Source organism: Crinia signifera, chromosome 2 (assembly GCF_055691185.1).
Source record: "Crinia signifera chromosome 2, ASM5569118v1, whole genome shotgun sequence".
Classification (NCBI taxonomy): domain Eukaryota; kingdom Metazoa; phylum Chordata; class Amphibia; order Anura; family Myobatrachidae; genus Crinia; species Crinia signifera.
Genome location: NC_139218.1, coordinates 318305681 through 318333172, shown reverse-complemented (window position 1 = coordinate 318333172; position 27492 = coordinate 318305681). Strand labels below are relative to the sequence as shown.

The window sequence follows — 27492 nt, the reverse complement described above, 5'->3', positions numbered from 1 at the left end:
CAAGGACTAATTAGACAGAATGAAGCAGTAGCTTTTCTAATGTGTCGCTGTATTCTTCTAAGCTGATGAAACTGCCTCCGATGTGGCCTGTGAAGCAGAAGCAGATGAGCCCGGTAATCCTTCGCCAACTGCATGCTCTGTGGGGGATGGTGCGACTCCAGACCCGCCATGTAGCAGGTACTTATATTGGTTTGGAGCAGATTGGAAAGTCTATGTAGCCTGGTTATGTTAGATAACCTATGTATTCAGCCCTAAAAGAGAGAATGTTGGGTAAAATCCCTGTTTAAGAGAACGTTTCTTTTGATAAATTACTTTTTGTGTGCTTCTCCAGCGGTTCCCATCCAAGGCGATGTGCTCTCTGTAACTGCGGTGAATGGAGTCCACAGGGACAGCGTGAACTCCTGCAATTTGATCCTTCGCCAGGCCACCCACAACTGGATCCTGCTCGCTGTCAGATGCAAGAGATTGGCACTCAGTACTTAGATCCTGCTATAGTTGGGTTTGCAGAGTCTGTGTCACCAGAGGAGCTCTTTGAACCCTCAGGTAAGGAAGAAATATGTAAAGTGTTAAACTGACAAATCGGTTTGTGCTATCATTAAAGTTTGCAACTTGCAGGGATGGAGTTCGTGAAGTGCAGTATTTGAAATGTTTAATTATTCTCATCACTTCTGCACATTGTTTCACATGGAACCTCTGTTTTTATTGCTCCAATATCACTTCCGTTCACTTTCATTAAAACATTAACAAGGGTTAGTGTTTTTTTTTTTTTTTTCATTTTGCAAAGAAGTTGTATATTAATACCGTGTTCTCACTGCCAGTGAGAAATACATGGCTTTTCCCTGGCATTTGACCCCCGTTCTCACTGCAAGGCAAATTCCCGGGTGAAGAATTGCTACCCATTAATTTGCCTTTTAACACAGGTTTTTCTGCAGTGTGAACGGGTCCACCCATGTCTGCATACCTGGATCTCAAACACGGGTAAAAAGAAGAGTTTTACCGATGTATGAGATCCGGGTATGAGACCCGTTCACACTGCAGAAAAACCTGTGTTAAAAGGTAAATTCCCAGGTCGACATGCTAGACCGGGGAAGTTGGCTGCAGGGAGAACGGGGTATAAGTCAAATTTCCACCTACAGAGCAAGAGTAATAATGGTGACCTTTTATAAATATAAAAAAGCAGGATGAGATTGGCACTCACTGTGATTCTCCAAAGGGTAAGTGGCCCAGGTGCCTATAAATCTGACACAGCCGGTCCAGGTATCCTAGCAGACCTAATGAGGCACTCACGGGACTTAAGTAAACTGGGAGAAAAAAATGGACACAAAGGTCAAACAGTACAGCAACGTTTTGAGCTTTATTTGCTCGTCTTCAGGCTGCTGCAGGTACCTGCTTTAGACTCTGAGGCAACCAGACACAGCTTGTCTGGTCTGAACATTAGAGACCATTTAATTGTTTTTACCCTGCCTTTTTGCATTTCTCTGAAATTATAAAAGGGATCTTATATTTTTGTGTTTGTTTGATATGGCACTTTACCACATCCAATCAAGCTTTTTACAGAGACACGTTTACCCCTGATGAAGTCTGTCTGTGGACGAAACGTGTTGGTTGTCTCTCATGTGAAAAAAACTTTAGGAGAAAACGTGGGCATGTGCCTTTTTACACCCCAAGACTTTTAATAAAACTTTTGGAAACAGACTTTGTACCTGATTCGCCACAACTTGGGAACAAATTACATCTTAAAAAAAGCTGGAACTTCCGATTAGCAGCCCTAGTTGTCACTTGGAGGGCACCGATTTTCTAGTGGAATTATTCTCCTAAATTGCACAGTGGGTGTGCCGCCTTAAGAAGTATTATCTATTTATCTACAGTATATACAAGTTCTGTGTGAAGTAGCACTCACAATATAACGAAGAACTCTCAGCTAGTGCCTTCTTGCATGAAGCCAAATCATATTCGAAACGTTGATCACTTTCCTACTTCATCGTGACATTTATTACACTTGCTGAGGGCTGTGAGAGAACTAATATCTATCTCCTGCTCATCTGGCCTCATAAATGTACTGTATGCATTTTACTCTTGCTTGGCATGTGAAGTGCTATACAGACTTCACAAAGTACCAGAAGTTGGCTATTTCCAATGCTGCGGGACAAACCTTAATATTTTTTTCATACCGGTGTATTAAATTGCACTACAGTAAATGTGTGACAGTCTTAGATGACTGATGCGATTATTCCTTATGCTATTATGTCTTCTATACGTAGGACAATGTTGGGTTCATTACTGGTGTGCGTCATGGTCACATGGAGTACAGAATGTGGAAGGAACTGGACTGGTTAATGTGGATATAGCTGTCTTCTCAGGGATATCACAGGTCTGTATACACCTGACGTATGTGACCTGTATAATATTTATTTACTTTTTGAAATGAATGTTAACTTGGTGATTGTCTTTTACAGAAATGTGAATACTGTAATCGCATGGGTGCTACCATCCAGTGCCACTCGACAGGGTGTTTGCACCGATATCATTTTCCATGCGCTGCTGCGAGTGGATCCTTCCAATCAATGAAGACCTTAAAGTTGCTGTGCACGGAACATGTGGCTGAGGCGGTGACAATGGGTTAGTGTGGAAACTTTGTGCCCTCATAGCAGTTATATATCATTGTTTACCGGCCAAATTCTAAGTGTGCCTATTTGATGTTTCCCTCCTTGTGTAGATGACTCCCGCTGTGTGCTATGTGACAAGCCTGGCGACCTAACAGACCTCCTGTTCTGTACCAGTTGTGGACTGCACTATCATGGCTCCTGTCTGGAGATCAGCGTCTCACCGCTAAAGCGCTCTGGCTGGCAGTGTCCCGAGTGTAAAGTGTGCCAAACATGCAGGTAAGGCGGTGGAAACGGGTTGAAGCTTATTGTTGAGCCATATCATACATTGTATACTTAAAACATTTTACAGTGTGGCAGTTACATAGAGTTAAGCTCCATATACACTAACACATATAGTTACCCATATCGGCAGTGGGCGGCTGATATAGTGCGTACAACCGTAAATGGTTTCAGCCACCGATATGGTTGTGACTTCACCTGGAACCACTGAACATGCAAGTAATTTGGCTATATAGCCAGTTGACCTGCTTGTCAACAGCATGCATAGTTAATGATATTGAGTGTACAGAACGGTATAGTGAACTTTATCATTCAAAGAGCCCTTTCTAGGTGATATCTTTCACAATTTCCTCTAGTCTAGTATGTGTGTATAGGGCTTAATCGAGGGAAGTTTTGAACATAATACAGGTGGTTTAACCCCTTCCTGACAGAGCCAGTTTTTGCGTTCCTGACAGAGCCCTTTTTTTCAAATCTGACATGTCTCACTTAAGTGGGGATAACTTTTTTTTGCTTTTACTTATCCCAGTGATTTTGAGATTGTTTTTTCGTGACACATTGTACTTCAAATTAGTGGTAAATTTGGGTCGATACAGTCTGTGTTTTTTTGTGAAAAATACCAAAATATCGTGAAAAAATGGAAAATTTAGCGATTTGCAAAATGTTAAATTTTCTGCTTGTGAGACAAATAATCTTACCACTCAAAATAGTGAATAACTAACATAGACCATATGTCTACTTTATGTTGACATCATTATTTCAACTTCCTTTTAATTTTTTGGGACACTAGGAGGCTTACAATATGAATAGCAAATTCTCAAATTTTCAAGAAAATTTCAAACACTGATTTTTTTAGGGACCAGTTCAGTTCTGATGTAACTTTGAGGGACTTGTATGTGAGACACCCCCATAAATGATGCCATTTCAAAAACTGCACCCCTCACAGTATTCAAAACAGCATTTTGGAAGTTTGTTAACCCTTTAGGTGTTTCACAGGAATTAAAACAAAGTGTAGGTGAAATTTCAAAATTTCTTTTTTTTTGCAGATTTGCAATTTTAATACATTTTTATAAGGAACACAGTACATTTTACTAGAGAAATGTGACTAAAAATTGATTCCCCCAATTCTTTTGTTTTCATAAATATCCTATATGTGGCCCTAGTGTGCACGGTGACCAAACCACAGGCTTCATAATAGAAGGAGCACCTACTTGATTTTGGAGCCTCCTTTTTATGAGATTATTTTTTAGGCACCATGTAGGTTTCAAGGCACCATAAGATGCTAAAAGTTAGGAACCCCCCCACAAGTGACCCCATTTTGCAAACTACACCCCTCAGGGAATTCATCTAGGGGTATAGTGTACATTTCAAACCCCCAGGGGTTTCACCAATTGTGGTACAACTGGGCAGTGAAAATGAAAAATTATTTTTTTTACACAAAAATGCAGTTCTGGCTCCAAATTTGTCATTTTCAGAAGGTATGAAGGAGACAAAGCACCCCAAAATCTGTGCCCCAATTTCTCCCGAGTACGGCAATGCCTCACATGTGACCAAAAAATACCAGTTGGGTGCATGGCAGGACTCAGAACGGAAGGAGTGATTTTTGGATTTTGCAGCTCAGATTCTGGTGGAATTTTGGTGGGTGCTATGTCGCATTAGCAAGACCCCCCAAGCACCAATACAGTGGAACCCCCCCACAAGTCACCCCATTTTGAAAACTACACCCCTCAGGGAATTCATCTAGGGGTATAGTGTACATTTCAAACCCCCAGGGGTTTCACCAATTTTGATACAAGTGGGCAGTGAAAATGAAAAATTACATTTTTTTACACAAACATGCAGTTCTGGCTCAAAATTTTTCATTTTCAGAAGGTATGAAGGAGAAAAAGCACCCCAAAATCTGTGCCCCAATTTCTCCCGAGTACGGCAATGCCTCACATGTGACCAAAAAATACCAGTTGGGTGCATGGCAGGACTCAGAAGGGAAGGAGTGATTTTTGGATTTTGCAGCACAGATTCTGGTGGAATGAATGGTGGGTGCTATGTTGCACCAATACAGTGGAACCCCCCCACAAGTCACCCCATTTTGCAAAGTACACCCCTCAGGGAATTCATCTAGGGGTATAGTGTACATTTCAAACCCCCAGGGGTTTCACCAATTTTGATACAAGTGGGCAGTGAAAATGAAAAATTACATTTTTTTACACAAAAATGCAGTTCTGGCTCAAAATTTTTCATTTTCAGAAGGTATGAAGGAGAAAAAGCACCCCAAAATATGTGCCCCAATTTCTCCCGAGTACGGAAATGCCTCACATGTGACCAAAAAATACCAGTTGGGTGCATGGCAGGACTCAGAACGGAAGGAGTGATTTTTTGATTTTGCGGCTCAGATTCTGGTGGAATTTTGGTGGGTGCTATGTCGCATTAGCAAGACCCCCCAAGCACCAATACAGTGGAACCCCCCCACAAGTCACCCCATTTTGAAAACTACACCCCTCAGGGAATTCATCTAGGGGTATAGTGTACATTTCAAACCCCCAGGGGTTTCACCAATTTTGATACAAGTGGGCAGTGAAATTGAAAAATTACATTTTTTACACAAAAATGCAGTTCTGGCTCGAAATTTTTCATTTTCAGAAGGTATGAAGGAGAAAAAGCACCCCAAAATCTGTGCCCCAATTTCTCCCGAGTACGGCAATGCCTCACATGTGACAAAAAAATACCAGTTGGGTGCATGGCAGGACTCAGAACGGAAGGAGTGATTTTTGGATTTTGCAGCTCAGATTCTGGTGGAATTTTGGTGGGTGCTATGTCGCATTAGCAAGACCCCCCAAGCACCAATACAGTGGAACCCCCCCACAAGTCACCCCATTTTGAAAACTACACCCCTCAGGGAATTCATCTAGGGGTATAGTGTACATTTCAAACCCCCAGGGGTTTCACCAATTTTGATACAAGTGGGCAGTGAAATTGAAAAATTACATTTTTTACACAAAAATGCAGTTCTGGCTCGAAATTTTTCATTTTCAGAAGGTATGAAGGAGAAAAAGCACCCCAAAATCTGTGCCCCAATTTCTCCCGAGTACGGCAATGCCTCACATGTGACAAAAAAATACCAGTTGGGTGCATGGCAGGACTCAGAACGGAAGGAGTGATTTTTGGATTTTGCAGCTCAGATTCTGGTGGAATTTTGGTGGGTGCTATGTCGCATTAGCAAGACCCCCCAAGCACCAATACAGTGGAACCCCCCCACAAGTCACCCCATTTTGAAAACTACACCCCTCAGGGAATTCATCTAGGGGTATAGTGTACATTTCAAACCCCCAGGGGTTTCACCAATTTTGATACAAGTGGGCAGTGAAAATGAAAAATTACATTTTTTTACACAAAAATGCAGTTCTGGCTCCAAATTTTTCATTTTCAGAAGGTATGAAGGAGACAAAGCACCCCAAAATATGTGCCCCAATTTCTCCCGAGTACGGCAATGCCTCACATGTGACCAAAAAATACCAGTTGGGTGCATGGCAGGACTCAGAAGGGAAGGAGTGATTTTTGGATTTTGCAGCTCAGATTCTGGTGGAATTTTGGTGGGTGCTATGTTGCATTAGCAAGACCCCCCAAGCACCAATACAGTGGAACCCCCCCACAAGTGACCCCATTTTGCAAACTACACCCCTCAGGGAATTCATCTAGGGGTATAGTGTACATTTCAAACCCCCAGGGGTTTCACCAATTTTGATACAAGTGGGCAGTGAACATGAAAAATTACATTTTTTACACAAAAATGCAGTTCTGGCTCAAAATTTTTCATTTTCAGAAGGTATGAAGGAGAAAAAGCACCCCAAAATCTGTGCCCCAATTTCTCCCGAGTACGGCAATGCCTCACATGTGACCAAAAAATACCAGTTGGGTGCATGGCAGGACTCAAAAGGGAAGGAGTGATTTTTGGATTTTGCAGCTCAGATTCTGGTGGAATTTTGGTGGGTGCTATGTCGCATTAGCAAGACCCCCCAAGCACCAATACAGTGGAACCCCCCCACAAGTGACCCCATTTTGCAAACTACACCCCTCAGGGAATTCATCTAGGGGTATAGTGTACATTTCAAACCCCCAGGGGTTTCACCAATTTTGATACAAGTGGGCAGTGAAAATGAAAAATTACATTTTTTACACAAAAATGCAGTTCTGGCTCAAAATTTTTCATTTTCAGAAGGTATGAAGGAGAAAAAGCACCCCAAAATCTGTGCCCCAATTTCTCCCGAGTACGGCAATGCCTCACATGTGACCAAAAAATACCAGTTGGGTGCATGGCAGGACTCAGAAGGGAAGGAGTGATTTTTGGATTTTGCAGCACAGATTCTGGTGGAATGAATGGTGGGTGCTATGTTGCACCAATACAGTGGAACCCCCCCACAAGTCACCCCATTTTGCAAACTACACCCCTCAGGGAATTCATCTAGGGGTATAGTGTACATTTAAAACCCCCAGGGGTTTCACCAATTTTGATACAAGTGGGCAGTGAAAATGAAAAATTACATTTTTTTACACAAAAATGCAGTTCTGGCTCAAAATTTTTCATTTTCAGAAGGAATGAAGGAGACAAAGCACCCCAAAATCTGTGCCCCAATTTCTCCCGAGTACGGCAATGCCTCATGTGTGACCAAAAAGTGGCAGGACTCAGAAGGGAAGGAGTGATATTTGGATTTTGCAGCACAAATTCTGGTGGAATGATGGTGGGTGCTATGTCGCATTAGCAAGACCCCCAAAGCACCAATACAGTGGAACCCCCCCACAAGTGACCCCATTTTGCAAACTACACCCCTCAGGGAATTCATCTAGGGGTATAGTGTGCATTTCAAACCCCCAGGGGTTTCACCAATTTTGATACAAGTGGGCAGTGAACATGAAAAATTACATTTTTTTACACAAAAATGCAGTTCTGGCTCAAAATTTTTCATTTTCACAAGGAATGAAGGAGACAAAGCACCCCAAAATATGTGCCCCAATTTCTCCCGAGTACGGCAATGCCTCACATGTGACCAAAAAATACCAGTTGGGTGCATGGCAGGACTCAGAAGGGAAGGAGTGATTTTTGGATTTTGCGGCTCAGATTCTGGTGGAATGAATGGTGGGTGCTATGTGGCATTAGCAAGACCCCCGAAGCACGGTGAAATTATGAACCTAATATTCCATAGATGTGTGGTATATTTTAAAACACTCCTTTATACATAGGCCGGGTTTGTCGGGGCAAGTGTCACACTGGAAAATAGTTTGCTTTCTTATTCCCTTTTTATAGCAAACTTTGCACCTTTTTTGTGTCCTGCCCTTTTTTCCAGTGTAGGGGATTTCATCAGGAAAATGCTGCCCTGGTACAATACGGGGGCCAGTACTAGAAGTACTGGGGCCCTCTGCCTGCTGGTTCCCAAATATTAGGCCCTTTATGACTTCCTCTTGAAAGTGCATAAATGTCCCCCTCTGGCCGGTAGAACGGAATAGCACGTAAGCGTTATACAGTGCCATCTGGATGATATACACGGCCACCTTCTTGTACCAGATTTTTGTTTTCCGCAGGGCACTGTACGGCTTCAGTACCTGATCTGAAAGATCCACTCCGCCCATGTACCTATTGTAATCCAGGATACAATTAGGTTTTGAGGTGTGGGTACTGGTACCTCGTACAGGGACGGAGGTGGTACTGTCTCCGTGAATTGTTGTCAGTATAAGGACATCCCTCTTGTCCTTATATTTGACCAACAACATATTTTCGGTGCATATTCCCCTGCTTTCACCCCTTCTCATTACTTGGGCAATGTGCGTTTTTGGGAGGCCTCTTTGGTTCTTGCGCACAGTACCGCAAGCTGCTGTACCTCTTGAACCAAGGGCCTTAAACAGGGGGATGCTGGTGTAAAAGTTATCCACATAGAGGTGATAACCTTTATCCAGGAAGGGGTGCACTAAATCCCAGACAATTTTCCCACTAACACCTACGAGGGAGGGGGGGCATTCTGGCGGTTCAATTCTTGAATCCTTCCCTTCATAAACCCTAAACCTGTGGGTGTACCCTGAGGTGCTTTCACACAGTTTGTACATTTTTATGCCATACCTTGCCCTCTTACTGGGAAGGTACTGGCGGAATTTAACCCTTCCTTTAAAATGTATAAGGGACTCGTCGATACAAATAAATTTTTCAGGGATGTACACCTCTTCAAATTTTGCACTGAAATGATCAATGACCGGCCTGACTTTGAATAGCCGGTCAAAGGTGGGATCATCTCTGGGTGGGCACTGTGCATTATCGGTGTAATGTATAAATTTAAGAATTGTCTCAAATCGAGTCCGGGTCATGGCCATACGGTAAAATGGAGTACTGTACAGAACATCTGTACTCCAATATTGCCTAATTTCTGGCTTTTTTACTATGCCCATATGAAACACCAGACCCCAAAACGTCATCATCTCTACTGCATCTACAGGGGTCCACCTAGCAAATGATGACGTGGGGTTTTGAGCAATAAACTGCTGGGCATATAAATTAGTTTGGTCCACCATTAAATTTATAAAATCATCAGAGAAAAATAATTTGAAAAAGTCAATTTCTCTGAGACCTGTGGAATCAAATTGGATTCCTGGCATGGCCAAAAACTCAGGAACCTGGGGCTCAAAATTGTCTGGTGGTGGGGTCCATACGAGATCAATTATTGGGGGGGGGGTCTCAGCTGCTCTACGGGGGCGTCTTTGAGGGGGTCCCTCATCACCAGAGGAGGAAGAGGAGCTTAAGGCGAATCCTTCAAATTCCCCGCTTGCATCACTGGCTGTGTCAGAGTCAGAAGCAAGCAGGGCATATGCCTCCTCCGCTGAATACATTCTCCTGGATGACTGGGAGGACATTTGGGAGGACATTTGGGAGGACATTTGGGATGCCATTTTTATTTTTGTGTTACTGGTAGTGAAATGTTTCAACACGTGTATAGTGTAGGGGGGGGGTACAAACTTTATTTCAATCCGGGGGGTATGTAGTGTGTAGTGTGTATGTGGTGCAGAAAAAAAAAAATACTTTATACCAATAAAAAAAAAAAAAATGAAGGGGTTAAAAATAAAAAATTTAAGGGGTTAAAAAAAAAAAAAAGGTCCTGCGCCAAAAATTGAGCACAGATGTTGGTCAGTAATGTCTGTCACTGAACAGCGCTCAAAGGCAACAGGAATTTGATCAAAAAAAAAAAAAATATAGATTAACCCTGTGCCGAAAAAGATGATCAGTGATGTACGTCACTGATCAGCGCACAGCGGCCACAGGACACCCACAAAATCACAGTGTGTGTAAAAAAAAAATTAAAAAAAGACCCCACAGCACACACACAAAAAAAAAAGGTGATCAGTGATGCGACACTGATTACCAGTGAGGTGCAGCAGGTGCACAACCTTTGGTGCAACTGACAGGTATATATAAAAAAAAAAAAAAACCTCTGTACCCCCAAAAAAGTTGCTGATCACCTCAGATATAGTGATCAGCACAAAAGGCGGGGGCAGCAGACAAAAAATTTAGCACTCTCTATCACTCTCTGTCACTATCTCTCTCTATCTCTCTATCTCTCACTATCTATCACTCTATGACACTGCAGCAGCAGCACTGACAGGTATATCTATATATAAAAAAAAAACTGCGCCCCCAAAAAGTTGCTGATCAGTTAATTTATACTGATCAGCACAAAAGGAGGGGGCAGCAGTCAGTTATATCAAAAATATATAGCACAATCTGTCACTATCTCTCTCTATCTCTCTCTCTCTATCTCTCTATAACTATAACACTGCAGCAGCACAAAATATAGCACTCTGTCACTAGGCCTCTCTATCTATCTCTCTCTCTCTATCTCTCTCTATCTATAACTATATCACACTGCAGCAGCACAAAATATAGCACTCTCTGACACTATCTCTCTCTCTATCTCTCTCTATCTCTCTATAACTATCACACTGCAGCAGCACAAAATATAGCACTCTGTCACTAGGCCTCTCTATCTATCTCTCTCTCTCTATCTCTCTCTCTCTATCTATAACTAGATCACACTGCAGCAGCACAAAATATAGCACTCTCTGACACTATCTCTCTCTCTATCTCTCTCTATCTCTCTCTATCTCTCTCTATCTCTCTCTATCTCTCTCTATCTCTCTATCTATCTCTCTATCTATCTCTCTCTATCTATCTCTCTCTATCTAGCTAGTACACTGCAGCAGCACAATTTCACAGGAAGGCACAAGTAGTAACAGGATCCAGGAAGCAGTGATGAAGCAGCGATCAGGTAAGTATGGAGCAAGCTATGGAGCAAGGTTCTGGTCAGTATGGCGGCAGGGAGGTACGGTGACCGCACTGCACGCTATTCCAGACCGGAATGGCGTCTGCAGTGCAGTCACCGTTAGTTTAAATCCCCCTCCTTGGCTGTGATTGGTCCGTCGGTCCGACGAACCAATCACGTCCTTTGGGGGCGGGCGGGGTGCTGTGGGGTGACACCAGTGTCACCCTTACACCCCGCGGTGATTGGTGCTGTACTTTACAGCACCAATCACCTCTGATCCCGTGTCACCGGCGAACGTTATTCGCCGGTGACACAGGAAAACGCTGTAATTGGCTGTTCACACTGAACAGCCAATCACAGCGATCGCCGACGGGGGGGCGGCATCGCAGCCCCCCCTGGGCATGCACGGACATGTCTGCTGTCAGGGACAGCAGACATGTTGAAACTGTCACCGTGTCTATAGACGCGGTGACAGTTAAATGCCATGACGTACATTTACGCCATGTGTCGGGAAGTACTTCCCGACCATGACGTAAATGTACGTCAAATGTCGGGAAGGGGTTAAAAAAAACTTTTTTATTTTTTAAAGTTTATTAAAATTCACAAATCTATATGTGTAACTTCCAGGTGCTTACTACGTGCAATTCTGTCTTGAAAGTGTGTCCCTTCCCCTTTCCTCTTAAGTCTGTTGACTCGCACAGGTTTCTTGGTATCGCTTTACTAACCATTGCAGTGTTAGTGTGTAGATGTGTCCTTCTACATCTAGAAAGAAATGGTATGTTGCAAAGGAGCAGAATGACGTGGGACAAGTCACTTGTTTTTGACCGTTTTTTTTTTTTTTTTTTTAATTTTAACCCAACTGAGTCTCACACAGAAGTACACCAAATACCAGCATACGTGATCAGTGTATACTTGCGTTGTACATTTGTCACATCAGTAACGTGAATGTGTTGTGCAAGGAATAAAATCTCTGGTAGGACTCTGGTTACAGCTGTGCTGATTTTCTGTAGCCTACCTGATTTGAGGATAGGGGTTTGTGGTTACACAGTCACATTATAAGGTCTGTAGGGCTATGGAATGTTATACAGTTTGATTCTTTGTTGTTTTACACAAGAGGGTTTGTATGGTTTATTAATATTCCTAAATTTCCCCTTCCTTGAAGTCAGCCTGGAGTTTAGTTTGGGCCACCTGATTGAATGTTTGTCACCATCACAACCATAATGGGTTTGGTGATTAACTCACAATGTAGCGGCTTGCCCATGTTTTTGGATAGTTATAAATCTCTAGCCAGCTATCCCATAACATTAAATTCTTGCCTGTTTTATCTGTGTGGGAAGATGCTATGTTAAGGGAATATGAGATCTGTTACTTGTCTGCTATGGACATCTCGGTTATACAAATCCTTTACTGAACAGAAAACCTGGCGAGGATTCGATGATGCTAGTGTGTGATGCCTGTGACAAAGGATATCACACCTTCTGTCTGAAGCCGGCCATTGAGGATCTGCCCACAGGCTCATGGAAGTGCAAGGTATTTGTCTATCTTCTACTAAATAACTATGATCCTTGTACTACTTATTATGATTAGCCACTGCATGTAAAAGATGGAAGACGGTGTTTATATAGTAGTGAGTTACATACTCAATAGTTGTATCTATTAAATAATTGTATGTGAAATCCTTTTTCCCGCACAGCACTGCCGCATTTGTCGGATTTGTGGCTCTCGCACAGCACAATTGGACCCGGGGAGCCCATGGTATGAGAACTACTCCGTGTGCAAGAAATGCCAAGAGCAAAGGAGTGGAGCAGAGACCTGTGTTCAGTGTAATCAGCCCGACTCCTTGGAGAACATGCACCAGTGCCCCGTGTGCTCAAAGTAAGCTCCTCTTAATGCATTTCCTAGTGCAGTCTTTTGCTTCTTATGAATGAAGGGTTTCTAAGCGGTGTAAGCATGGCTAGATCATACATTTTTAAAAAGAACCAATTTTTTTTTAAATTCAATATTGTGCATGCTACAGTAAGGAATTGCAAATTCCAAGTTTCAAAGCCCTACATCAGGCCTATCCAAGCTATGGCTCTCCAGCTGTTGAGAAACAAGTCCCAGCATGCTCTGCTGTAGTTTTTCTTTTAGGCAATGCGAAAACTGTGGCAGGGCATCCTGGCAAGTATAGTTTAATAACAACTGGAGAGCAGCAGGTTGGCCTGCCCTACACAGTACTGTTTAGATTTAAGATTATTTTCCTCAGGTCTAGCTTTACCTTCTATTTCACATCATCATATTTGTTTTATTGCTGTTATGATGTTCTTGATGTACCACATTGTGTAGCAGAGCAGTGGGCTTTTTTTAAATAAAGGATGATGTAGTTTTGGTGAACTCTTTTTAGTCAATTAAAATAGAAGTCGTTGAAATTCTTATGATTTTGAAGCCAGTGGTTTTTTTTTTTTTTTTTTATTATGTTTTGCAGACCCTTAACAAATAAAACTACCTGGTCTTGGGTTTATTTGCTCTTTTATATATTTATATATATTTGTTTTTCATGCCAGGTTCCAACACTCACATTGTGCGCAAGTTTCTGACCCGCAATTACCAAGTACAGGCTGTCCATCATGTAGCAAGCTGCAATCTGGCGAAGACCAGCTGGATACACGGGACAAGAGCAATTCAATCCTGAACACAGCCCTGTCAGAATGTGAAGCCAAACCACTAGGTTAGTAGTAACATGTACTGTGAAATAATTGGTTCAGTATTACATCTATATATATGTGTGTGACTTTTTCTCTTGCTATTATTGTTCTTTTGAAATAGAGTTGTTGTTTTTTTGTCGGTGTATAAGGTCACTGAAATAATTTGTACAGAGCAGAGCAGCTCTGAGTGGCAGTCCCCTTTCACAGAAGCAGCATATATGTATATTCACTATAAGCACCTAAGTGAAATATTCAATGCAGGGTCACTACTGTCGGCTGGCCCGACAGCCGTGACCCTGTCTCATTCTCTGCTGGCTCGATACTGATTTGGCAGGTGGGATTCAATGTCCCACTTGCCGAGCGCCGAGAAAAGGGCCTGGCCGTGACAAGCAGCCGGAAATCGCCGAGATGCAGCCGGTAGCTCGTCAATGCTTGTAAAGTCGGGCACGTTCTGCCGAGATCCCTGTTCAATGCTGTCGAGTAAGATTTCAATAACCCCCTATGAGTGTGTGCTTACAGGCATTTCCAATAAAGTTTTCCAAAATGTAATGTTGCCTATTAATATTACTAGAGAAATAATTACTTTAAATCGCCACGGTTGCATTTGGCTGAACAAGGTGGGTAGAATATATTTTTTGCCCTTGCTGTATTGGGCTTTTAACCTAAAAGGCATTATATTATCTGTGATTCTTTGTTCTAGTTTTCAGTGTTTAATGTGCTTCTTCTCTAAATAGACCCTTTAACAGCAGACGAAGATGAGCCTTGTGCTTCAGATAATGAAGCTGCTGAGGCTCCAGAGACTCTTCCGAATACTCCCTTATTGCCAATTGACACCGGAATTCCACCCCTGCTGAAGGCAGAACCATCCCCTCAGGAGAGGATAATTGACTCTTGTCCATCACTCGAGGAGGTCCCTGTGCTAGTCACAGTGGAAGATGAAGATATGGAAGTTGAGGAAGAAGGCATGGAGGGCCTTCAAGAGGAAAAACCTAATACATCTGCACTCTCCCAAAGTCCGATACATCCAATTTCACCATTAATACCATCAATTTCTGATAGGACTCAGGCAAATGACTTTTTAACTGATGACACGCAGCCTATGGACTCAATGAGCATAGATGATGGGACTTGCCAGAGTCCTGCAAGGACGAAAGACAGTCCCTCAAATAGCTTTTGTCAACATTCGTCTCTTTTAGACTCTGAAATGAACGTGGACTCTGAAGAGATTCCCTGTAAGTCTACAATAGAAATGTTAAATACAGAAAACACAATAGGTCAAGATGTTGCTGGGGATTACTCTGACAAAGTACAAATGCCTATTAGATGTACGATCATCAAGTCGGACATTGTAAATGAGATCTCCAACCTGAGCCAAGGAGATACCACCAGTAGCTTTCATGGCTCTGATGGCTTAGGTTCACCGGACCCAGAGGGCGGGTCCCTCTCCATGGAGATGTGCTTGCACAAGGAGGATGGGTCCCTGCGACTGTGCACAGACTCCATGCCGGAGACTGATGACTCCCTTCTATATGATCCCTCGGTTGGAAAATTGGATGGGGAGAAGTCACGGCGCAAACGTTCTCCAGGCCGATCAAGAGTCAAACATGTAAGCAAACCTTTGATTTTGCGTTTTTCTTTGACTATTTTGTTTTGTTAGGGTCTGGCATGTATCTTTTCCAAAAATCCAAAAACTATCAGCTAAGAGACCTAGAAACACAGATCTTCAGATATTCATTATTTCTGAATATGGTGACAAGGTGTTTGAAATTGTTTGAGAGAAGTGTAAAACTACCTGTATGTTTCTCACTGATGGGGTTCGCTATAGTGTGGTGCTTACCTTGCCACTTGGAGGTTGTACCCAATGCAATTAATGTCATTTTATTTGTTGTCCTGCTGGTAGTGGCTGTCTTGAAGAAGTAGGCTTTCCGTCCGTCCCGATATTTCCCGCTGTATATATGCTTTCCCCAGCTGTAATTTCTTTCTCTACTCCCAGTTCCCACCTCTAAAGTGTGGCAGTAAATTCTACAAAAATGTAATTGTAGGAATATGCTGGAGGTCTTCCGATTGCAATCTCACGGGTAGTGCTTCTGTGCACATACATAAACATTTTGCAAACTGCCACTGTGTTGCATGGTTAATTGCATATGATCAGTTATCATATTGCCATTTGCTGGTGATCCTAAACCTGAGCATACTCTGAGCTTTTTGTTTTAGATCGGAGTGTGACTTTCCAGGTTTATCGTTCCATTATTTTATGCTGGGGTCTATTTCCTTAGCTGAGCACTGATAACCTTCTGGTGTGTTTCCTGACTTAGAAACATAGAAACATAGAATTTGACGGCAGATAAGAACCATTTGGCCCATCTAGTCTGCCCCTTTTTTACCCTTCAGGTAAACTCAACCCTTTTTAATCCTTATTTCTTTGTAAGGATATTCATATGCCTATCTCATATGACTTGATCTGGTTTTTGTAGGGATTCCTTATGTGGCAGGAAGGGTTTCTCTGCCAATCTGTCTCTGGTGGACAGGGAACTTTAAAAAAATTCACTTGATGTTCGGGAACATTAGAACTACTGGGTAGCAGTCAGTGCATTGTATCTGGGCTGTAAATTGCGCAGTGGATTAGTGTGGTACCTCCTATCTATGTGTTGTAGGATTTAGGCATATAATTGTTATGCAAATATATAGCTGGACATTTATTAAGTGGAAAGTCTATTGCAAAATAGTAGCATTGAAAGAACGGTTTCCTGGTTACGGTTCAAATGGTAGACAGTCAATAGGTCAACAATAAATAGTCGACTTGCGCAAGGTCGACATGTAATGGTTGACACTTGACGAGGTCTAAGTGTGTTTTCTTTTTGGGTGTCCATTTCCTCATTTCATCACGTGGGCCCACAATTTGTGTACTACGCTCACCGTACATTAGACCAGGCATGTCCGATGTTGGCCCTCCAGATGTTGTGAAACAACAAATCCCAGCATGCTTTGCAATAGTTTTAGCATTCTCTAATAGCAAAACTGTGGCAAAGCATGCTGGGATGTGTAGTTTCACAACATCTGGAGGGCCAACGTTGGACATGCCTGCATTAGACCAATCTGAGTCCATGTATATGGTAAAATATGAAAGTTCCTAAAATAATAATAATAATTAATAATAATAATAAAAAAGCATGTCGATCTTTTGCCTACGTTGCCCTTCAGCATGTTGACCTATTGACTGTCTACCTTTCAGATAGATATGCTGTAGAATAAAATATGCTGTTTCATATTCAACCATCTCACAAAGTCTGGTTCACAAATAAGAGTTTGTGATGACCTAGAATACACACAGAATGCTATTTACAGATGCATAGCTGTTCCATTTCTTACATTTTGTACGCACCTTGTATATTTAGGAGAAGTGCTCAAGGACACCATGCCCCTTGTCTGGGGAGAAATAAAACCCAAAACATGTACTTGGTTTTGATTTATAATGCTATTTAATGTACAACAAAGGCCCTTGGGTACCTTGGGATAAGTGTAACCTATGATGACCGTTTAGGTTGTTCAGTGCCTGGTCAGGGTGTTGCTTTTGTATGACAACCCCAGAAACTCCTACCCACAAAATACTATATGAATCTATGTTTGTAAAAGCTACCCATGTGTAAGCTTCAATTCTATTTTTCTTTGAGCCACCAGTAAGTCTTGATAAACATACAGTCCTTTTGCATGGAACCTGCGCCTTGGAAATTCATTTTCTTTAGAAGCTCCAGCAGATTTCATGTAACTCAGTTTTGTCACTATTAATTATCTGCCCTTACAAATTAATTGCATGTATTTCTCCTCCAGGATTTAATTGCAGCTTAACCACTCTCACTCAGATCTCTTAATAACAAAACCATCAAAATAAAGCATTATGTTATGGCAACCAACCTGTGGAGAGAAATCGCATTTTTAGTATTGTGACAAACTGTAGTAGAGCCCTGTCTTCAGATCCAGCCTGTTCCTTCTACATGATAGATGGGTTTTCCGTGATTTACCTCCCACCCAAGATTCTAATAATATTTGGAAATAGGCCTTGGTAGTTTTGGCAAGTAATTGGAGGGTGTGGATTGAAAGGTCTACTGTCTACCTTTTGGCTTGTTGAACTTTTATCAGTGTTGTCCTATTGCGTGTGGATTTTTCGGTGTCTAATTATTGATGGTCAACCTAGACACTGTTGATGTAACAACCGTGGTGGGAAATGCTCCATGTCCTCCATGTAGAATATTGCTACAGTATATAAGCCAGGGATTGCTTTGGAAGGGACAGGTCATTTGCACGGTTGCATTGTAGTGGGTCGAAAATGTCTAGGTTTACAGTCACTAAGTTGACCACTAATGGTCAACACCTACAAGTGGTCGAAATACCATAGCTTTACATTGCCAGAAGGTCAACACACACAATGTCGATGCAAGCTTTCGCGTGGTTTTTGTGTTTGTTGACATGGGCATCGTATAAGTGTACAGCGTCTCCTCACATGGCGCGCTGCGCTCACACACTATTTTATATTCTACATTTCTTGCATAGTAAAGTATGAACCAAATCGGTCTGCACCAAAAAAAAAATTTTTTTTTAAATTTGTGTTGATCATGCGGTAAGCGACCATGTTCACTGTAAGCTTGTTTCGACCTTCTGTTGATGCCGAGCTATGATATGTCGACCTAGTCACTGTTGACAGTTAGTGGTCGACCCAGGGACCACATACCCTTTTGCACTTGTAAGTTTTTGGTCCAGAGACACTTGCAGGTTATTCTTCTCATTTGACAGCAGCAAGCCCCAGACCCTACATCTTACTTTTGGTCCAGGCACCTGTAATTTGTTCTTTGCTTGTGGTTTATCATCTGCTCTGCATGACAGTGATCCTTTTGTCCTCCATCCCCGTCTTCAGCATGTCCTTAATATAACAGACCTCGTCACATACGTGCTGAGCGGGCTTAAATCTGTAACCCACCAAAATCCATGGCAGATGGTAATCCTGAGGAATCACTGTCCTAGTGTAAGCGCCCATCCCATGTGAAAGCAAAGTGTTCTTTGCATATTAGCATCTATAGGGAATGAAAGGCATTCACGTATCTAGCCATGCACTTTCATTTTTGTCTCCTGTACTCCATCCCATACTGTTAGAACCTGACTGTTTGTTTTTATCACATAGGGCAAAGCCTCTCTCAAAGGATGTAGCCATGATTTACAGATGTATTCTGCAGCTTAATTGTATATTTCCATTGGCAGTTTTTTATTATGTATGTTTGAGCACTTTCAATGTCTTAACTTAATGCGCTATATGTATATCTAGGGCCGAAGTAGCAGCTTTCCTGGACGGAGGAGACCCCGTGGAGGCAGTGGCACTGGTAACAGCCGAGGTAGAGGAAGATCGAGATTAAAATCTACAACCTCTTCCATTGAGACTTTACCTGTAAGTAAAATGAATTACATTTTTTTTTTTAATTGTAATAATTTTGGTTTTAATAAACAAATAATAGACTTAATTTCCCAAGTGTATTTATCTATAAATGAGTGCACTTTTATGTATGCAAACAAAAATAAGATGCGTTTATTATATTCCAATATATGCAATGGATCTTTGTATGGCTCCCCTCCTACAGTGTAGCCTTCGTAGTGCGCCCACCATGGCTGCCTCATCTGGTGCACTTGTGGATGGGATGACTTGAGTCCTGCTGGAGAAAGTGCACTATATAATACTTAGCTTTTTGTCCTGCAAAATATTATTCTTCTGCATTCAGTTATATCCTGTTCTCTATTCTATATTTGTTAACATTTATTTTTGTTTAGTTTTTCTTGTCTTAATTGCCTTAATGTATGTTCATTTTGTAATGGAAACTTAAGTAAATGGGTCCAAAGGACCTGAACTTAATGGTAGGCTACACCAACCCTCCTAAATTCCAATATTGAACAAATGAAAAAGGTATCCGTTCTGACCCTGATTCACAGTTTCCCAAAGAAACTTCCCAACGCTGCCTTCATTTTATTACACTGCAGCACAGTTGTGTAACACGTCTTCACACTGCAGTTACCTTTGACACACAACCGCTTTGACATAATAAAACCTATTTATCATCATCAGCAGAGTAAAAAGGAACATGTGACAATGTATTTGACAACACAAACTCCACACTACAACAATACAAACCTGTTTCACCAATATCCAAAAAGCGACTTAATAAATGTTCCTAGGATGCAACACTCATGCCAGTGCTGGAACAGAACATGTATTAAACACACACTGTAAGAGGACAGTGTATCAAACACCTAAGTTGTATGTGTTGTGCCCCCAGGGCTAGAATTAATAGGACAAGTATACCCAATGGCATAGAATCTTTGAATTGATGTTCCAGCCATTGGCAAAGATCCTATGCTAACAATGAAATGATCATTTGGCGTTATGCTTCCTATAGTGGGCTAACTGAAATAATTCTGATACATTTCAGTCTTTCGCGTGCATGTGTTTTACATTGATTATATTAGATGTTTAATCTGCTGTAATGCAACAACATCTGAATGCTACTGAAGTGCCCAATGGGGTATATGTAACACCCTGCAAGTTGCATGCAGCTCTGGGATTTCAGGAGTTTATACTGTGTTTTACAGTATGTCCTCTTTTTACGTTTCTTTAATGTAGAAGACCAACCTATAACGTGCAGGCATTTAAATTTACACCAGTATGCCAGTGCAAAAAATTGTTTAAGTAGTGTGCCAAGTTATGGTGGATTTGTTGCTCCTCTTTTCATATTTTATTGTGTGACATTGTATTGCTTTAGTGTACTGTTCACACTTACAAAGATTTCATATTGACTTTTCTCAGATGGCAGATGTTGAGAGTTCTCCTGGAAAAGAGGACGACGATGAGGAGGATGACACTATGCAGAACACAGTGGTGCTCTTTTCCAACACAGACAAGTTTGTTCTCATGCAGGTGAGAAGCTTTGCCAGGTAGCTCAGGCTGGTTCTGGATACAGCAGATACACTGTGTGCACTGTACCATTGTCATGGCTTCTCATCTTTGCCATTTCTGTGTGTAGGATATGTGCGTGGTATGCGGCAGCTTTGGACGTGGCACGGAGGGTCATCTTTTGGCATGTTCCCAATGTTCGCAGTGCTATCACCCCTACTGTGTAAACAGCAAGGTATTTAAAATCAGTATATCAAGTGCTGAATGTATATTAATCCTAGGGTGTCCGTGTGTACCAAGGAAATCTGTTATGATTCGGACTGTGAATTTGGTATGGAAGTTTTCTAAAGTGAGAGTATACTGTATCTAGCGCTTTTTTTAAGCATAACCTGTTTGTGGCAAATGTTCGATCAATGACTCTCAATAACTGGTTCCTCCCACATCCAGATTACAAAGGTGATGCTACTTAAAGGCTGGCGATGTGTGGAGTGCATCGTCTGCGAAGTGTGTGGCAAGGCCACTGACCCCTCGCGCCTGTTGCTCTGTGATGACTGTGACATCAGTTACCACACTTACTGTCTAGATCCACCTCTGCACACTGTGCCCAAGGGAGGCTGGAAATGCAAATGGTGAGCACTTGGACTCGTGCTGTAGTCACAGCCTTATGTGTTATCCAGCAATGAGCAAGTTTATACTGTATTTGTTTTGTGTGTGTGTGTAGTTTTATTTAACCACTTGGGCTTTACAGATTGTTCTCCCTTTGTATCTAATGTCACGTCCTACAGATCTGTGTATCTTGCTAGTATTTCATAACTTTGCATTAAATGTACAAATATTACAAGTCCTTTAATGGTGGAATTCTGCATGTTTACCCATCATTCTCTGTACAGTTTCCCTGTAGAATTTAAAAAGAAAAAGACGTGAAAATAAAGTTGTCTTCCTGCAGGTGCGTTTGCTGCATGCAATGTGGAGCTCTCAGCCCTGGCTTCCATGCGGAGTGGCAGAATAACTATACACACTGTGCACCGTGTGCTAGTTTGGTTAGCTGCCCGGTATGCCACCTCAACTATTTGGAGGGTGATCTTCTAATACAGTGTCAAAACTGTGAGAGGTAAGTAGTGCTTTTTGGCTTATAAACCCTTTTCTAATTTCATCCTTCTTGGAACATAGGACATTAAGCGCTTTATTTGCTGTTGTGAGCAGGTGGCTCCATGCAGTGTGTGAGAACCTATTCACAGAAGAGGAGGTAGAACAGGCCGCAGATGAAGGCTTTGACTGTGCGTCCTGTCAGCCTTACATCATAAAACCAGTCGGTATGTACAACTCTAATGTGTGGAACTTTTATATAGCATTTGGTTATTTCTGAGCTTTTAGAATATCATTGAACCAATTTACACTGTGCATAAAATGGTATTTTCCTTTTCATTAAACAAATGTCTACATTGAACATCATTGTTTTCTTTTAACCTATGTTCCCCTAGTTCCAGTGATCCTTCCTCCGAGTCCAGTTAAGATTAAGGAGCCAGGTAAGCATGGTAAATCTTACATTTTTTTACTTTGAATTGCTATTGTTTTGTGAAGTTGAGATCTGAATCTTCGTAAGAACTTAATTTTGTAAAATTACTTTCCTAAATTTATAGAGCCTCAGTACTTCCGATTTGAAGGTGTTTGGCTGACTGAGGCTGGAATGGCTGTACTGCGTAGCCTCACATTATCCCCCATCCAGAAGAAAAAACCTAGGCGGTCCCGATTGAGTACCAGTGGGGAGATTTTCCTGGATGGTTCAGAACATGGTGCATCTGAAGATAGGAAGGACGGGGATGAGTGTGAGGATCAGAAAGCAGAATGTAAGCCCTATATTATTTAGCCATAGCAAATGTCTTTGAAATGGTAACAGTCCTAGTATCAACCTAGCTTGACTTGTGAAAGAGCCCTTTTCGGAAAGGTTTTTAATCCCTCACATTTTTTCAGGTGGCAGTCTCGACCCAATGTTGTGTGACATCAAGACAGAGCCTCCTGGAAGTCCTGAGCGTGATGCTTTAGGGGAAATGGAGATTGGAAAAGGAGTGGAAGATGCAGAAGATGCAAAGAAAAAGAAACGGAAACCCTACAGGCCAGGTAGGAACCAAAATACGGTGTGTGGGTATCTGTTTGAGTTTTATGTATTTATAGGTGGCATCTCAATGACCATATCCAACATAATTGCCTCCTAGGCATTGGTGGCTTCATGATTAGACAAAGAAAAACACATACACGGTCAAAGAAGGGACACGCTGCTTTTTTGGAGGCCTTCCGTGAGAGCCAGAGCCAAGATATTCACCCGGAGGATGGTATGATGCTTCACTCTGTAATGTATAACCAAAACCACTGACTAGTCAGGTTCTTTCAAGCCATTAAGACAGATACCTGTTGACGTCTGTTTATTTTTCCTTGATCTTGAAATAAACAAGCTGATTCCCCCTCCCCTCTAACCCTTCAAAAAAGCCAATTTGTCTGTGTTTTAACAGTACCACCAGAGACTCCTACAATAGGTGGGTCAGAGCCAGGAACTACAGAGGGGGACGAGAAAAAGAAGCGAAGGGGAAGGAAAAAGAGTAAACTGGAGGATATGTTCCCAGCATACCTGCAGGTGAGTCACTCATTATCTATGATCTAGAAGTAACTTGAATTTAAAATGCACCGATCATCCATCCATCCACCCACAGCGAAGTAGCTCTGTAGACTTTCTTACAGCCAGATCATAGATTTTTCCAAATAAACATTTTGTTCCAGCCACAATTTTTTGGAATAGTAAACTGCTGGTCTCAATGTAAAGCTAAAAATGTCTTTCAGTTCCTAAAGTTATATATTGACGAATTTGTCATTCAATTAGTAATTTAATTTCTCCTTCAGCATCAGAATGACCCAGCAAGAGTCAATAAACTGCTTCCCATCTTTTCAATTTCCATTGCCCTTCATAGAATAGGACACCGGGCGCTTGGCCTTTATTTTCGTTCCTTTTAAGCACACTCTGTCTTAGGTTGGCTCAGGTTGGTGTTCCACCTTAGGAGCCCTTAACCCCCAAAACATAATTACTTAAGTCGAACCTGGATTGTGAGGAGATTTTATGCGCTTTTTCGCTTCTCCTCTTAGTCACGAATTCTTGTGAGCAGGTCAAGTTGAACATCAATGCAGGGCAGGTGGGGGACCTGCCTTGGTGCCTCAGATGGCAGCTGAGCTGCTGGGGAACTATAGAGGTTGACAATACCTGGAGTCATTCACCGGAAGACCGCCCCACCAACTGAATCCTCAATTCTTGACTCAACCAACTAATAGTATGATTGCTTTAATAACAGAAGTTTCTTTATATATGTGACTTTAGGTTACAGTTTATTTATTTATTTATGGATGTAGATTTCTGGCACAAGATCTCTTTTTGTTCAAGACAGCCATAGTACAATTTCTATCTTAGATTGCTTCTTAAGGGGTAGTACAGCCATACTTTACTCAGTAACTAGCACTGTGATAATACCAGGTATTTGACCACAGTGCATTTCAGTATATCGGGGTTACCCAGAGGTAAGTTACTGCAGGGCATAGTTGCATAGGATGTGGGATCCTCTAGCCATGGAACATCTGATGTCATTAGCACGTCTAGTTGGAGGCTTTTCAGAGATAATGCATAAGCAGAGGAAGGTATTTTTAGTCTCCAGTTATGGATCAGGGATGATGTTTGACCCTGAGAGAGATCCGGAGATCGCCCAGCACTCGTTGCTGACGCATCGCTGTGTGCTGAGCAATCTACATTGCTCATCAACATCTCCCCTTGTGTAGGCCCCTTTAGAGTAATTTTGTCCTCTTCCCTGCAGCTCTTATCTGGAGTGAATAGATAGCGAGGGCACAGTCACTAGCAGATTTGCTGCATCAGATTTACATGCCAGTTAGAAGCAAGTAGTGAATCCAGCTGGCGGTGAAAGGATTTTGTGCTGGCAGTAATTGTTACAGCTGAATGAGTGTTTGCAGGTTTAGTAGCCCCGGACTGGTCAGTAGCAGGTTACAGACTAAGTGGAAACCCAGCCAAATATGTACAATCCAAGTCTCTGACAAGGTGGGGGTAGTAAGCCTTTTGGATCACAACCTCATTTGTCACTTGTGTCTAAATTAGTTCCCCATTGGAATAAGTATGCAATCCCGAAATCATATTCGGTACTCTTTACTTAGAAGGGCGCCCACGATTTTGATCGTGGGCATCGTTAGTAAAAAATATCGGGCATCTCGGGCATTGAATGCACTAAAAAATCGGGTGCGATCAACCGACGAGATGCCCGAGATTTCCCATAGGGAATAATGTTAAATGTCTCAATTGACCCAATTTTCCTGTTCAATGCCTCAACTGACCCGATTTTTCCATAGGAAACAATGTTAAATGGGCCACAGAGGCCAAATAGGCACCCTGAAGTGTATAATGGCCACCCGAATTGTTAACGCCACCCCACGATCAACGTCAACCCGATGCGTGGCGAGCGCAGCGAGCCCGCGAGGGGCGGCGGTACGCGTCCTACGACCTTTTCATACCCCCACTATCCACGTCGGCGTGGAGTTGAGAATAGAAAGTGTGGCGAGCGCAGCGAGCCACCGAGCCCGAAGCGTGGCGAGCGCAGCGAGCCCCACGAGGGTACGCGGACAGCTGTGAAGCCCGCGAGGGGACGCGGATACCTCGCGGGGCTCGCTGCGCTCGCCACGCTTCGGGCTCGGTGGCTCGCTGCGCTCGCCACACTTTCTATTCTCAACTCCACGCCGACGTGAATAGTGGGGGTATGAAAAGGTCGTAGGACGCGTACCGCCGCCCCTCGTGGGCTCGCTGCGCTCGCCACGCTTCGGGTTGACGTTGATCGTGGGGTGGCGTTAACAATTCGGGTGGCAATTATTCACTTCAGGGTGCCTATTTGGCCTCTGTGGCCCATTTAACATTGTTTCCTATGGAAAAATTGGGTCAATTGAGGCATTGAACAGGAAAATCGGGTCAATTGAGACATTTAACATTGTTCCCTATGGGAAATCTCGGGCATCTCGTCTGTCGCATCGCACCTGATTTTTTAGTGCATTCAATGCCCGAGATGGCCGAGATGGGCGCCCTTCTAAGTAAAGAGTACCTCATATTCTTATGGGAGGCTTCAAGCCCTCTAGGTCAGACATTTCCGAACTATGGCCCTCCTGCTGTTGTGAAACTACAAGTCTCATCATGCCTTGCCAAAGTTTTGCTTTTCAGGAATGCTAAAACTATGGCAATGCATGCTGGGATGTGTAGTTTCACAACAGCTGGAGGGCCACAGTTAGGACATGTCTCCTCTAGGTGATCATGAGGGTCAGCAGATGTTAGGTGGAACCAGCTTCCTTGTTATGGGACATTCCAACGTTGTGTTCCTCTATGGTGGAAGACGAAAAGTGGAATATTATTCGACCCCACACTTACCAATAAATATTGTTCCCCGAGCCTTTAGAGGGAAAGACTAACCCCCTCAGTGCCTGTTATTATAGAAAGCACAGCCGTAGCAGAATTCAACAATAACTTCAAATGACCATTGTTTTTCACAGATTTTGTTATTAATTCTATACTGTTTAAAACAATGATACATCTTTTGCTGAGACTCTGTGCTTGTGTGTTCCTCTGTGTTTTAAGTTTTACCACTGAAGGTGCTATTACATGTTTGATTGAATTTTAGGCAAAAGTGCAGTAACCTTCACATTCCCCCCCACACAGGAAGCCTTCTTTGGCAAGGAGCTGATGGAGCTCAGCAAGCAAGCTCTCCTCGCTGCTCGTCCTGTACCACAGAGGGTAAAAAGTGTGCAGAGCTTACCCTGCCCGGTGACTGCTGGATCAGCTCAGACCTCACAACAGTCCCAGCAAAGCTCCGGTAAGGCCAAATATATATATATTTTTAAATGTTGATTAGTAATATCTTGTAGCGCTTTGGCCATATACTATGGCCACTTTGCATATTATCTTTAATGGATGGTTGTCTTATGGTCCATGTTATACTTCACTTGGGAGTCTGCTTCAGGTCCATTGTTCAGCTTTGAGTCTACCCTCAATAATTGTCTGGGCTTATGTGTGCATTGAAGCGTTAGTTGGCATATTTTTGTCACCCAGATGTGCAAGCAATGGATGGCCGTGTGTGGATGACTGTTACAGGAATAATATAAATACTATTTTCATGACCAACTCATTGCACCTGGACACCATATCTGTTAACCAACTAAAAATGTGGTTTCTTATTTATTAACCAACACCGCCATACCATTGTGATTTATTGGATACAGTTCTATCCAATGTATTGTAATCATTTGGGGCTAGGCTGTTACATTTTATCATACAAAACAATGATTTATCAGTAGATTTGAAATTCTAATGTCAGTTGTTTAATTTAGCAGCAGTTCTTATTCAAAGTTAGAATCGGTCTAATTTATTTTTTGTATGTGAAATTGCTTTTATACATGTAATATCTTATTATATTTGAAAGCTGGGTGCACATTTGCAATAGCATAAGACCTATCCGCCACCCTATATGATATGTCCGCTTATACACTGCCCAGTCTTCCATAGGATGTCTAGATATATCAGACAATGTATTGTGTGCACACACAAACCACATGATGGTTGTGTAGAGTGTTTGCAGGTACCATGATTGCAAGACAAATTGTGCAGTGGGTATCAAGCAATATGCTGT

The 27492-nt window shown here is 42.3% G+C and overlaps 1 protein-coding gene across 5 annotated transcripts in view; it reads left to right on the top strand.

The window, feature by feature from the left end:
• Positions 1-27492, top strand: part of KMT2D (lysine methyltransferase 2D) — a 138370-nt gene that overhangs the window by 26264 nt on the left and 84614 nt on the right. For 4 of the 5 annotated variants that reach the window (XM_083169088.1, XM_083169087.1, XM_083169085.1 and 1 more), the window contains exons 3-23: positions 63-177; positions 332-543; positions 2262-2371; positions 2457-2619; positions 2717-2882; positions 12589-12703; positions 12867-13048; positions 13717-13880; positions 14592-15463; positions 19172-19291; positions 20699-20809; positions 20916-21020; positions 21233-21414; positions 21732-21896; positions 21989-22098; positions 22267-22320; positions 22426-22632; positions 22757-22903; positions 22999-23115; positions 23293-23414; positions 26526-26679. In XM_083169088.1, coding sequence (XP_083025214.1) covers positions 63-177; positions 332-543; positions 2262-2371; positions 2457-2619; positions 2717-2882; positions 12589-12703; positions 12867-13048; positions 13717-13880; positions 14592-15463; positions 19172-19291; positions 20699-20809; positions 20916-21020; positions 21233-21414; positions 21732-21896; positions 21989-22098; positions 22267-22320; positions 22426-22632; positions 22757-22903; positions 22999-23115; positions 23293-23414; positions 26526-26679 — 3693 coding nt within the window. The remainder of the gene's footprint in view (positions 1-62; positions 178-331; positions 544-2261; positions 2372-2456; positions 2620-2716; positions 2883-12588; positions 12704-12866; positions 13049-13716; positions 13881-14591; positions 15464-19171; positions 19292-20698; positions 20810-20915; positions 21021-21232; positions 21415-21731; positions 21897-21988; positions 22099-22266; positions 22321-22425; positions 22633-22756; positions 22904-22998; positions 23116-23292; positions 23415-26525; positions 26680-27492) is intronic. The other variant, XM_083169086.1, reaches the window with a different exon arrangement.